The sequence below is a fragment of the Enoplosus armatus genome, chromosome 2 (genome assembly GCF_043641665.1).
Source record: "Enoplosus armatus isolate fEnoArm2 chromosome 2, fEnoArm2.hap1, whole genome shotgun sequence".
Taxonomy (NCBI): domain Eukaryota; kingdom Metazoa; phylum Chordata; class Actinopteri; order Centrarchiformes; family Enoplosidae; genus Enoplosus; species Enoplosus armatus.
Genome location: NC_092181.1, coordinates 27,908,370 through 27,921,248, shown reverse-complemented (window position 1 = coordinate 27,921,248; position 12,879 = coordinate 27,908,370). Strand labels below are relative to the sequence as shown.

The following is a 12,879-nucleotide window of genomic DNA, read 5'->3' as shown; positions in this document are numbered from 1 at the left end:
AGAATCAATAAATCACCACACCCATGAAGAAAATCCTGCTGAAGGGAAACGCAATATAAATCCTGAGGTGAAAATAAAATGTAAAATAAATGTTAAATTCAATGATTCCACATTCACTTTTATGAAATCAGTTGTGCATATTCAGACTTAATTCTAATGATTCTGAACTTTCCTCTAGCGCCACCATCAGGACAAAATTTCCATAAGAAATTTCACAAGAAATACACAAGCACACACACAAAACATTCACAATATCATGTCATGAAATGTCCTGATCTCGTTCCTGCTCTCTGAGGATGAACCCTTTAGATTTTACTGACCCCACTACTGTTCCGACTCTAAGGATAGATAAATATAAATAATGTATTATAAATATCAATAAGGTAAATCATCAGTACGTTGTTTGTTCATATTGTGGCTGTAATGAACTCTGCAGCCTCTAGGGGACGCTGGCAGCACTTTGTCCTGTTAGTGATTAAAGAGAGTTTTATTTATTCACAGGTTTTTTTCCTAACTAGTCAGGTTTTGTCCTCCATAACAAAGTGCTCATTTGTTTTATAGCCCGTCCATTTTGTTATTATTTAGTCCTGAAATAACTGTTGGAAATTTTATTGTTTGACGTCAGAATTTTTCCTTAAAAACAAAATTTAATGTTTCTATTCATTTTTTTTAAAAATAAATTTTATTGCTTTCAGTTTTTCACAATACTTTTGTTTCTTCCTTTTTGTTATCTTCATTTTTAGTTTACAAGGGCCCAGAAGTCCTGAAAGATGTTTTTTTTATCGCACAATTAATAAAATCTTTCGGGACTTTAAAGCAGATTGTCAGAACACAGCTTTAATATTAACGCAACGCTCCCGACAACAAACATCAACATTACAGACCAATGCATCTTTCAGCGAGGCGTCTTTGACCATCCAACAGCAGCAGCTCATTGTGAACTCTGACGGATTCATTATCTACGGCTGTGACTGTCCAGTCTGATCGTTTTATCATCAAACACATCTAAATGTTCCACAGTGCAGCTGATCTGAAGACAGCGGCTGTATATGAACCAGTATAGCAGTTTCCACGTGTTGGAAAAAGAAAAGTCATATAGTCAGAACTATGTGTATAACTGTGGCCTGAGCAGCAGCGTGTTATAAATAAAATGTTTATGAATAAAACCTTGAAGATGAACTGGCTCATTTTGTGTTGTCACTGAAACCCAAACTGTCCTCGCAGCTCACAGCTGATGTTGTGAACATCAAACCGAGTCAAACATGAACTAAGTAGGTAAGTGTCATTGTGTGATTGCCAGTTGATAGAAATAGAAATTCGTAGTCTTGTATTTTCCAAAGTTTGATTCAGTTCGAGCTGGAGTTCAGAAAAAACAAAGAGAACCGACGTGGCTGAAAGACTCTGAGCAGGAAAACTGCCAAACAACAAACTACAACCGTCAAGTTGAACCAACACCTCAGTCAGCAAAAACTCAGAATGCCCGCATCGCAGAAGATTTCTAACGTTTCTTACAGGAAGAACCTTGAAAATACAAAGTCACAGCATGATAGGCAATCCGCAGGTAAGCGTGAATTCTTCTGACAGATAAGGGTTCAGAGCGCAGGACTGTCAGTGCTGCCCCCCGGAGGCCGGGAGACTAACTGTACAAAGGAGACTCCTGTTTGAATCTGTTCTTATAAGACTCATTTTTCTTGACTTTAAAGGTTCCCTATGGAGCGGGTTGTTTATGAGTGGGTCCCTGTTTTGTTTACACATTCCAGCCAATGGTTTCACTCCCTTCCACTGATTGACAGGTGGCAGTAATGCACCAAGATACACAATGCAATGCGCCACACACACACGACTGACCGACTGTGCCGATCACCTGCCGAGTTTGTGTCTTAAACACTGCAGGACTGTGACGAAGACTTTCACAGCTCTCGTGTTGAAGGAAACACAGAAGAGAGGCTCTTCATCTTTTTCACAGACAAGAACATCAATACTGGACGTTTCTGCAAAACCTTGGATTTTGGCGTTTTTAGAGTCGTCACCTGCTGCATCGTGGTTCAAGTTAGGTAGAGATCATTGTTACGGTTAAGAAAATAAGAAGGTGAACCCCCCCCCCCCCCCCCCCCCCCACACACACACACACACACACACACACACTCACTCACTCACTCACACCAAAACTCTGTGTGTGTGTGTGTGTGTGTGTGTGTGTGTGTGTGTGTGAGTGTGTGTGAGTGTGTGTGTGTCACTGTGGCTCTAACGTGTCAGAGAACATGAGAAACACAGCAGAACAACAGAAGATGAAAACATCGTCGGCGTCCTGACAGAAACATCATGGCTACAGGTCGAGTCACGCAGGAGCTGCTGTTTCCCATTCATCCCTTCACAATAAAACAATGAGCACCGAGATGGAAAAGACGGCAGCAGCGTTCACACGGCTGGAGGTGGTTTTCATGTGTCACAGGCAGTCGTGGAAGAATCAAACCGTCAACAGCGACAGGGTCAAAGTGAAGCTGGAGGTGAGACAGTAAAGACATGTCTGACCCGTCTCTTTACGTCAGTGTTTGTTTCTGGAGGCCGACGCTGTCAAACATTTTCTTCTTCTCTTTCAGAGGAGTCAGACGTTCGGATTGATGCCACTCTCATGTCTGTACAGTAAATATGAAGCTTCAGCTAGCAGCTGGTTAGCTTAGCTTAGCATAAAGACTGGAAACAGGGGGAAACCACTAGCCTGGCTCGGTCCAAAGGTAACAAAATCCACCTTCCAGCAGCTCTAAAGCTCACTTATGTTGTTGTTTTTACTTTTCTGTTTGTGTACTGATTAAACAAACAAGATATAACGTTAGTGTTAATTAGTGAGCTTGATGCTAAGCTAAGCTAATCCTCTCCATATTTAACGCACAGACATGAGAGTGGAATCGATCTGAACATTTAACTCTCAGCTGGACAGTGAAAAGGCGTCTTTCTCAAAATGTCCTGCCTGCTTTTCTGTTCCATCAGCATCTGGAACAAAATGTATTTTCTCTTCTCTAAAAAGCTGAAAATATGTTTCTGAAGTTTTCTGTCCACATTTAAGATATATGAGGATCTACTGCAGTAGATATATATATAATATATATACAATATGACCTTTATTTAATAAAATATCAGCAGCGACTTCATCGTGAACGGTTGACCAGCAGCTTTATCTTAGAATATGGACAGAAAGTCTCAGCGTCATGTTTCAGAATACATCAACAAACAACGTGTGGATCAGAAGCTATCTAAGAAATGGACCGGACTTCCAATGTCTCATGGTACAATGGATGGTTTGTTTCACTGTTGTTTCACACAGCGCTCACTGCTGACGAAACCTTTGTCAGTAGGTGGATTTTGTCCTCAGTTAAAGATCTGGACCGAAGAACACATTAAACTCTATCAGAGGATCTTTCGGCTGCTGGAGGTTGAACAGAACGACTGCATGTGACAGATGTTCAGCTGCTGCCGTCACTGTGACATCTTTAAAGGACAATTCCAGCATCCAGAGTCCAGATGTTTTGCTCATTACCCCCAAAGACAAACTGGACTGGCTGAAGTTTTGTCTGTGTACTAACTGATGGTGAGTGATGATGAAGACTTCCTGACCAGTTCACCATCAAACTTTGTGTGCTGATCAGCATCAAACCTGAGTACCTGAGCACTCATCCACCTGTTTCTGGAGTATCTGTAGCTTGATCAGACTGTGAGCCTTCCAGACGGCTCAGTGGTCAGTTGTCTGGCTGGTTCCTGCTGTACCTGCTGATCTGGTCTGCTCCCACAGCCCAAACACATCAGGTGAACTAAGAGACTGTAAATCAGCCACAGGTGTGAATGTTGTCAGCCCTGTTGTCAGACAGACTGGCGACCTGTCCAGGTGATGAGCAGACAAAGCTAAGTCTTTAACTTTAACCCCCCCGCCGCTCTCTTCTTTTCCTAAGCTGCAGATTCATCGACTGTGATGGAAACCGAAGAAGGAAAACCTCTGATCCTGCTGGATTTGTCCTTTAAGCTGCCTGTTGGCAGACAGATAGAAGAGGTGGAGCAGCTGCCGCAGAGCGCCTCCTAATGACGGCGTCCGGTGTGACAGTTTGTCATCAGAGCAGCCGTCCACCTCCTCATCTGTCCACCATCCGAGAGCTGAGCTCTCCTCTGATTGGCTGGCCGGGTCTCTTACCGGTCTTTGAGGTCCAATGGGCTCTGACTCTCTCCGGCGGGGGCGTCCTGACGGCAGCGAGTGACAGGGCGACTGGGCGGGGCTTCCGCCACTCCTCCTCGACGCCTCCTCCTCCGTTAGCGTTAGCATCCCTCGGCTGCTCTCCCTGGTGTGGGTCTTTGGACGAACCACCAGCTCCCCTCCTGCAGGAAAACAAAATGTTAACCAGACGTCTGTATTGAAGACTCGACAGACGATCTGAAAATTCAAATGTCGTGTGATTTACATCAAATAAAACATGAATTGAATGTAGGTTTAACGTTGGGAAGCTAATCTTAACATTTTTAACAGCATGTCCAACATTAGGACAGGAACAGTCAATGGAATCGTCTTCCGTCTTCTCCAGAGTCAGATGTTTCAGTATCAGTTTCATCTTTTTGTGTCCAGTACAGAGATAGATGTTTGGCCTAGCTTAGCACAAAGACTAGAAGTGGGGGGAAACTGCCAGCCTAGCTCCATCAAAAGAAGAAAACAACTCCAAGTCCGTCTTATTTATATGTTGTATGTTGTGTATTGGTCAGGTATAGAAATAGAAACGTAAAAAGGAGACGTGGTTTTAGCAGCAGTTAGCATTGAAGCTATTTACTGACCAACAACTGTGACGGAACGCAGCATCTCTAAAATCTTGGACTCATAGTGGGGCTGTCGGTTTGAGCTTTTGTTTTGGCTTCACTTTTGGGGAGCTGTCATGGCGTCCATCTTTATGTACAGTCCATGGGCTAAACACATCCTGGACCTGTCACCTGACTTACTGGTAGAAAGCTGACCTGCCCTCCAGTGTTACTGACGAATCAATGAAAACAATCAGTCACTGTTCTGAGCTTGTGTGTCGGCAGTTTAAACTTGTTAAAGTCTGTGATACGCAGCAGCAGAGCAACAGGAAGAAATAGTGGTGCCTCATGTGCATGATCACTGTGAAAGAACATTGTGAGGATCAAACCTGAGACACTGTGATTACAGGACGCTCCCTCCAAACTTTACACTGCACTGCAAAAAGACCTGTAAGGCCAAAACGACTGGGTGGGAGAACTCAAGCTGTCCTGAGAGAAGTAGGAATAATATTTAAGATAAATATGACGAATCAAGTGAATATCGACTGTTGGACTTCCAGTAAAATTGGAAATCATTGGACACAGAGAGAACAAGCAGGATTATAGATCAGTGGTTCCCACCTGGTCCAGTCTTTAGGTTCCTCATTTCCTTTTGGTCATCAAGTCACCGTCTGCACAAAGGCTAACTAACACCCGTCCACATTTTATTTCACTCATTGAAAACAAAAATAAAGTGCAGTTTCAGCTTTAAACATTGCGGCAATGTGACAATAATTACAACTAATTTAGGCTGATCTCGTCTAAAACATATTAAAAAAACATTTTAAGAGACCAATAATAACAAGAACGGGGAAACTAAACTGATGAGCAGGAAGCAGCCACGTCAGGCTCCACGATATGTCCTTGTTGGTCTTGATCCAGAATCATCTCCCATATGTTCCATGCTTCCCCAGTACTGTAAAACTGCATGTCGTAGTTCCACCACTCTGTACATTAACGCTGCTTCTTTACTACTTACTTCAAAAGAAAGTGCTGTGCTGGAAATTTGCTCCACCCTGCGACAGAGAACCAGTTTCTACATAGAACAGGGCTGAGTATCAACCCGGGTACCAATGGGTACCAACCACAACGTGTTCATAGCGCATTCATATGAAAAACTCATCTTAGTGAGAGTTAAATCATGACTGTATTTTAAAATGAATATAATATATTAAAAGTTCTTTTATAGTTCATTTAATGATGAACTTGGGCTTCTTTTGTTGAATGAACCGAGGCCTGATGTTGTCACTACTATTGAGACCGATAACTTTTCTGCAGCATTTTATTGAGTCGAGTTTAGAATCCCCTTTTTGAATCTGAATCCTTTCACCTTTACCCCTGAAAACCTGTCTTGTGCTTCTAGAGATCTTTTTATTACAGGTGTATACAGGAGCTCCTACCTCCGGCCCTGAGCCTCCTCCTCTCCTCCTGCTCCTCCAGGGGGCGGAGCTCCTCTGGCTCCTCGTCCGTGGTTCCTGACGTGGTTGGTTGGAAGTCTCGTAGCTCCGCCTCTTTGTCAATGATCACCCACTCTTTGCTGTCAAAGTCCTCCTCCTCGGCCAGCGGGACGGAACGGATGAAGGCGTTGCTGTGCGCCTCCTGGTCGACTGACGCCACCGACACCTCCTGACGCCCGCTGACCTGACGGTCGCCACGGCAACCGGGGTCAACAGACAGCATCTGAGCCGGCTGGGAGGAGTAAACGTGACGAGACGGAGAGCCGAGGATGTCCATCCTAGACCTGGGTCACACAGACAGACGGGGGGACGTGAGTCGATTGTGGCTCCACTTAATTCAACTTCCACAGCTGTTTGTTCAAATTCATCACCCACTGAGACAAGTCCTTGTCAAGTCTCAACTACTTGAGGGCAAAGCCAAGTCTAAGGTCAGTCAAGACCAGTCCAAGTTAAGTCTCAAGTCTTTGATGGCAAGTTCAAGTCTTGTCAAAGGAAGTCTCGAGTCTGAAGTCAGCGAGGGAAAGTTCTTCTCAAGTTCTTGAGGTTAAGTCTGGGTCAAGTCTTGTCTAAAAAAAGTCTCAAGTCAATGAGGGCGAGTCCAAGTCAAGTCACAAGTCCTGTCAAAGGGAGTCTCAAGACTAGGACAAGTCTAAGTTAAGTCTAAATGAGAACAAGTTCAAGTTCAAGTCACACGTATTCTAAGCTAATTGCAAGTCAGTTTCAAGTCTTTCAGGGTGTGAATGCTGACGATTAAAATGACAGGACTTAAACAATTACTTTTCAAAGCAGGTAATAGACATTTCACATGGCTGTGAAAGTCCAGGTACTGGTCTACTGTTCCATGATTTTAGCAGGTCTGGATTGGATATTTGCCTTTTAAAGTTTCAAGTCTCTAAGCAGTCAAGTCTCACTTCTGTGTGTTGAGTCTTAAGTGTAACACAGCCAGAAACCCCTGGTTTCTTTTTGACAGCAACAGAAGGGGTGTCACATGTTGGCATTTTCAAACTGAAGAGTGAGCCTGGTTAATCGACAGGAACACAAGAGAACGCTCTTCAACATGAAGAGAAACTATGAATTTAAGTCCATCTGGCTGTACAACAAATGTTGTTTCCACTTTAAGGCCATGTTAGCAACTTTAAATCCAACCTAAGGCGAGCTTTAACTCTTCATTAAACTGACCCTTAAATTAAAACAACAAAACCAGACATTAACACCAGAGTAGTTGTGCTGCTCATCTGAGTTTGATGCTGTCATATCACATGAAAACTTGTGTTTTCAAAATGTGAATCTAGAAATAAAACGAAATGGTGTCTCCGGCCCTTAAACCTCCTCCAGTGTCTTCTGGTGTTTCATAGCACCTCTGTCCGTAGGCGTCGGGCCGGCCCTCAGCAGCAGACAGACGGTCAGATTCGGGGCTGTTGACTCGGCGGTAACGTAAGGACCGACCCTGACCTGTCGGTGACTCCGGTACTCCACCTCGAACCGGCGACACAGGACATGCCCCCCGACCCACCTCCTCCTCCTGACCCCCCTGAGGAAGGACCAGAAATTATGTTTTATGGTCCAACATTGGAGCCATTTAACTTTAAGAGGAAGTACAAGTGCACACAGATTCATTGGACAGGGTCTCTAAAAGGTACTAAAGGCCTCATGACAGAGATAAGAAGAAAACAGAGAGAAAAAGAGAGGAAACAGTTGGAACGCTGAAGTTAAATAATTAAAATGGAGTGTAAGAAGAAATATACTATATTATATCCTTTAACCTCCAATCAGTTGGTACAACAAGAGAAAAGTCTTTTATACTTAAAAAAACAAAATGTAAATTATCAAGTAAAGTACAAATACTTCAACTGTGTACTTAAATATAGTACTTGAGTAAATGTACTTAGTTACTTAGTGCTACATGAACATGAATTGAAGTTAAAGATTAAACACAACTCATGTATCAAATGTTCCTCTATCAAACCTTGTTCAGGCTGATCCTGAGTCTGTTGCGGTTGAAGTCCGTGTCCTCCCAGGCCTCTCCCGGCTCCCCGGCGTGCGGGACGCCCGTCTCCCCGGGGGGCCGGGGGGGCGGGGCCGGAGGGGCGTTCTCCTGATCACTGAGATGTTCGTCCTGCAGAACGTCATCGGTGTTCTCCCGCTGAAGATCTCCAGGAACCGGCGTCACGATGGCCCTGTGGACAGAGAACATGATGTACGAAAGGTTCTGGTCTCATGCTTTAGACGCAACCAGGCAGCCTCTGGCTGTAGTTTGTGTGGGGGGGTTTAACATTTGTTTGTTTTGTAATATGATTTATATTCATTGTGTTCTGTGTTTTGCTGCCTGCAAGACAAATGTCCCTTTGAGGACAATAAAAGATGAAAGTTGGATGTAGTTTAGTCAAGATTTGGTCAAATGTACTTAATGTAACTTGGACCATAACAATGTTAAGGACTAACTGTTCACTGTGATGGATTGTATCTCTGATTAAATGAACTGAAACCAACAGTCGCCTTTAAGGAGGGAAATCAATGTAAAAACTGAGGGGATCATTTGGACAAATACAATCGACCATTTTAAAAGATAATATGAAAACAGCTTGTATGGCCCCATAAATGTACTGAGTGTGAATTAAGCTCTTAAGAGAGGCACTAATTTCAATGTATTAACACTAAATGACCCTCAGATAATCTGCAGGGAGTTGAAGGGGTTGGTCTGACGGGTGTACTGATGATTTATTGATCAGGTACTAAGGTTTCAAGAAAACATGGCTGTCGTCATTTCGGGTTTTCTTGTACAGCTGATGGTCTAGTTCTTACCCCACCATGGCGGCGGTGGGTCGGGTGTTGTGCTGTGGTTGGGTGGAGGCACTGGTTGACAACGTGACATCACTTCCCCCCTTCTCCCAATCAAAAGGCTCGTTCTCGGTGATGATTCGCTCCTTCATGCTGTTCTCAAACACCGACATGAGCAGCTGGACAAAATAACAAGACGGAGTCATGAATCTGAACTAATGTCCGGGTGACAACACTGCAGACGGACCACACAGCTCACTTCACAGTACCTGGTAGTCTGGTTTGGTGTAGTAGTCCAGGGCCAGGACGTGGTCCAGGAAGATATTAAACTCTGCAGGCATGTGTTTAAGCAGCATCCGATGGTCATAACGCTCTTTAATCTGACCAACTTGTTCCTGGAAAAAACACAGAAAATCACTTTCAGCTGCAGTGAATTAACGAGGATTCAAGTACAGTTTTGACTTCATATAAAACAGGTGATGCTCATTGGGTAAACATGACCAAAATAACTCATTTTCATATAAATGTGATTGTTTTACGAGTCCAGTATTCTCTCTCTGTTAGCTGTGTTTCTGGTCTCCTCCACCTCCAGAGGGAAACATCTGGCTCTTTAGCTGCTAAATGCTGCACTATGTTCAGCAGCTGGTCTCTAACTGAGTCTGTCTGCTGCTGAGCAGCTCGTGTTCAGCGACTTCTTACAGCTTTTATTCTGAAAACACTGAAACTGAACCAGACAGGAACTGTGCAGCAAAAACCAAAACAAGGAACTAAAAGAGGCTAAAAACCTCCGTAGAGCGGCAGAGATGCTGATGATTCTCAGTGGGTTCACAAGTACAAACGGCTCTTTTCACATTATACAAAGTCATTTGATTCATTTGTTCATATAAAATATTAATTGGTGCCGCTTTAAAACTTTTCTTATAAAGCTATAAAACATGATTGAGTTCACACACTAACACTGCTCTATATTATTATTATTATCATTATTATTATTAATATTCTGTTGTCAGTCACAGTCATTGTACTTGTGGTGGTAGCACATGTACATGTACATGTCTTGTTACAGGGTGCTGCTGGTTTGTTCATGTTCAGGTGAAAGAGTCTGACCTTATCTTTGATCTTTCGCCATGGCAACTGTCCAACAGCAAACTCCACCAACATGTAAAACAATGACCACAGGTCGTCGTGGCGACCCATTTCCTGAAGAAACACAACAAAAACACAGTATTAGTTTAATTACTTATGTAGCTGCCAGTGTCACTGTGTCCTGAACTCTGAACCAACTGACCTTGTTTTTATGAGCGTTGACTGAAGCGTAGCGGACCGTCCCCCTGAAACCTGCCACAGTCCTCGGCTGAACACAACAGGAAGCAGAGTTATTCAGCGGTCGCAATAACAAGCGTCCCCATCATCTCATCATGCTGCTCCGACAAATACAATACAACAATCAGACAGAATGAAACTTGGTATAACTGACTCTACGTTGACCACAGAAGAAACTCGAGGCAGCGCAGTGTGAGCGTGGCCTCAGGTCTGCTGTTCCGAATGTTTCTCTCATCTGAATTTGAATCTATTGATCTGGTATAAATCCTGACCAGCACAATGCCAGTTGGAGGGGTTTCAACTGAGCAGCACGTAAACAAAATACAGCGTTTCAAATGAACAATACAGACTAATAAAACATAATATTTGTCGAAAAGGCTCTGCAGTGTGTTTGCCACCTGCTGCTGACTATCAGTGGATTTAACGTCACGCCTGCCGTGGTATTTTGTTTACTGGCCTCGGCCATTTTGTGTGCCAAATTGAAATGAAGTGGAAACCACAGCGGTTCAGGTTTTGGAGTGCACCTCTTGAGATCATGAAAAGAAGAAAATATGTGTTGGTTTTGTAAATGATTACGATATAATTATTCTGTGATTGTGGGAAAACATAGGAATAATTTAATTTATGGCCTCTTCAGCTCAAACGTTTGATATTCAATCACAAACAGATTTCATGAAACGTAACGACGTGCTGCTGCAGCAGCTGCAGGAACAGACGCTACATCCTTTATCAAGTGAATCTGTTGGATTCATGTTCCTGATGCAAACGGACCAAAGTTATCAGATAATGACACAAACAGAAACACCAGCAGGGGGGGTCACACTGCATCTACAGCCTCCACCCACATCAGAAAGCACAGATGTTTCCATGGTGACATTATTCATCATTTGTATGGTGAGCAGGATGGGATGAGGTGTGTAGGTTCCCATGACAACTGGGAGACACGTCGTGACTTGAGAGTGGATATTTGGATTTACTGTATGTAAACGTAGAAGTCTTTACAGGCCAGAGCTCCACCAGTGAGTCCTGAAATGATGCTTTCCCTCGAATGACTGACGGATGGTTTCTCTTCGAAGGTGCTCTGAGGAGTTTACGGTCGGTGTCGAGGTCTAACAGCTGAATGTTTTCCCCTCCTGATAAAACATTTGCAATGTGTTGTTTTCATCCATATTTTCTAGGTAGCTGTCTTCTTCTTCCCTCCCTACATGTCTTGTTGTGTTGCCACTAACCTGCTGATCAGTGCAGCAGTGCGACACCAACATCATGACGCCTTAATCTGAATGAGTTTAAATACGATACAAACTTAAGACAAACTCAATGCTAAATGAACGTTCTGTTCACCGTCCCAACATCAACATGGCCGAGAGGTTTTTCAGATCTTCTGATTTTTATTGGCATGTTTGCTCGCAGCATTTCTGCAGTTCAGTAGTTGTTGTAAGGATCCTCCTCTGTTATAACACCTGACAGGGTAACGTCACCTGCTGCAATATCATCCTGTATAATGTCTCTTCGTCACATGACCTCTCTTATTAGTCCCATTAGTCAAACATTCAGTTGTCATGTCTGTGTCAGTGCAGCGCTGCTCTGAGGACACGTCACTGACGGCTGCTCTGTTGTAGTATCACCTCTGACTCTCTGACAGGACTTGAAGCTCCGTGGTGTGAAATTCTTCTTTTTACCCTCTGGTGTCATTTCTGTGAATGAAACTTTCCCTCAAACGCGGGGAACAGGCAGACTTATACACAGCGTTACATACAGGAGAGTTTGCTGAATCCCACTTGGAATATTTAGGGTGAAGAACAAGGAAATGTTCATTGGGTCCTTCGTCGGTTATCTAACAGGCAACATGTTGTCCATTAAAACTGGTCACGGACTAGTTCTCATGTAAAGGATAGAAATACAAATGTAAATAATACATATTTACGCCCAGTCACTGCTAAGTAGATCTGTTGACTGAACCAACTGACAAAGCTAACGTTAGCATGCTAAGATCTGAACTGTTTAGAGTAAAAGAGATAAATGAAATACGGTTGATGAATCTGACACTTGACTAAAACATTGAAACACAGTTCAGTTACATCGTTTGAATGTTTATTTTGGAGGTTATGTTACAGCTTGTGATGCTGCAGTGACTTCCTGTTTACATAGCAGATTGCTTTTGATTGGACGGTGCTACAGATGTTTCCTAGGTAGGTTTCCTTTACTAGCTGAGACAATCCAGGTTAACACGCGGAGAGAAAACCGTTTGTTTGCTTATCGTCCCACGAAAAATACGAGTGACAACAAACTTTATTTATGAAAACTGTAAAATGTGTTAATAAAGTTATGTTGACACACCAGCGGGTTTGGACCTTCTGATAACCGAACGCTGGAGCTGTCAGCACTTTGATCTCTGATGGTGACTAACATGTTAAGTTATACTTAAGCGGTCGGCTGGTGATGCAGCTGGTGACCCCTCTGTTGCCATAGAAACCACTCACATCCCTGGGTAACCATGGAGATGATGGAGAAA

At 43.4% G+C, this 12,879-nt stretch overlaps 1 protein-coding gene across 1 annotated transcript in view; it reads right to left on the bottom strand.

Annotated features, from left to right (window-relative positions):
- Window positions 1-12,879, bottom strand: part of ttbk1a (tau tubulin kinase 1a) — a 37,131-nt gene that overhangs the window by 11,814 nt on the left and 12,438 nt on the right. Inside the window, exons 6-13 of the mRNA XM_070922406.1 lie at window positions 10,333-10,398; window positions 10,152-10,244; window positions 9,314-9,439; window positions 9,069-9,223; window positions 8,233-8,443; window positions 7,625-7,797; window positions 6,210-6,550; window positions 4,181-4,362 (exon numbers count right to left, since the gene is read on the bottom strand). Coding sequence (XP_070778507.1) covers window positions 4,181-4,362; window positions 6,210-6,550; window positions 7,625-7,797; window positions 8,233-8,443; window positions 9,069-9,223; window positions 9,314-9,439; window positions 10,152-10,244; window positions 10,333-10,398 — 1,347 coding nt within the window. The remainder of the gene's footprint in view (window positions 1-4,180; window positions 4,363-6,209; window positions 6,551-7,624; window positions 7,798-8,232; window positions 8,444-9,068; window positions 9,224-9,313; window positions 9,440-10,151; window positions 10,245-10,332; window positions 10,399-12,879) is intronic.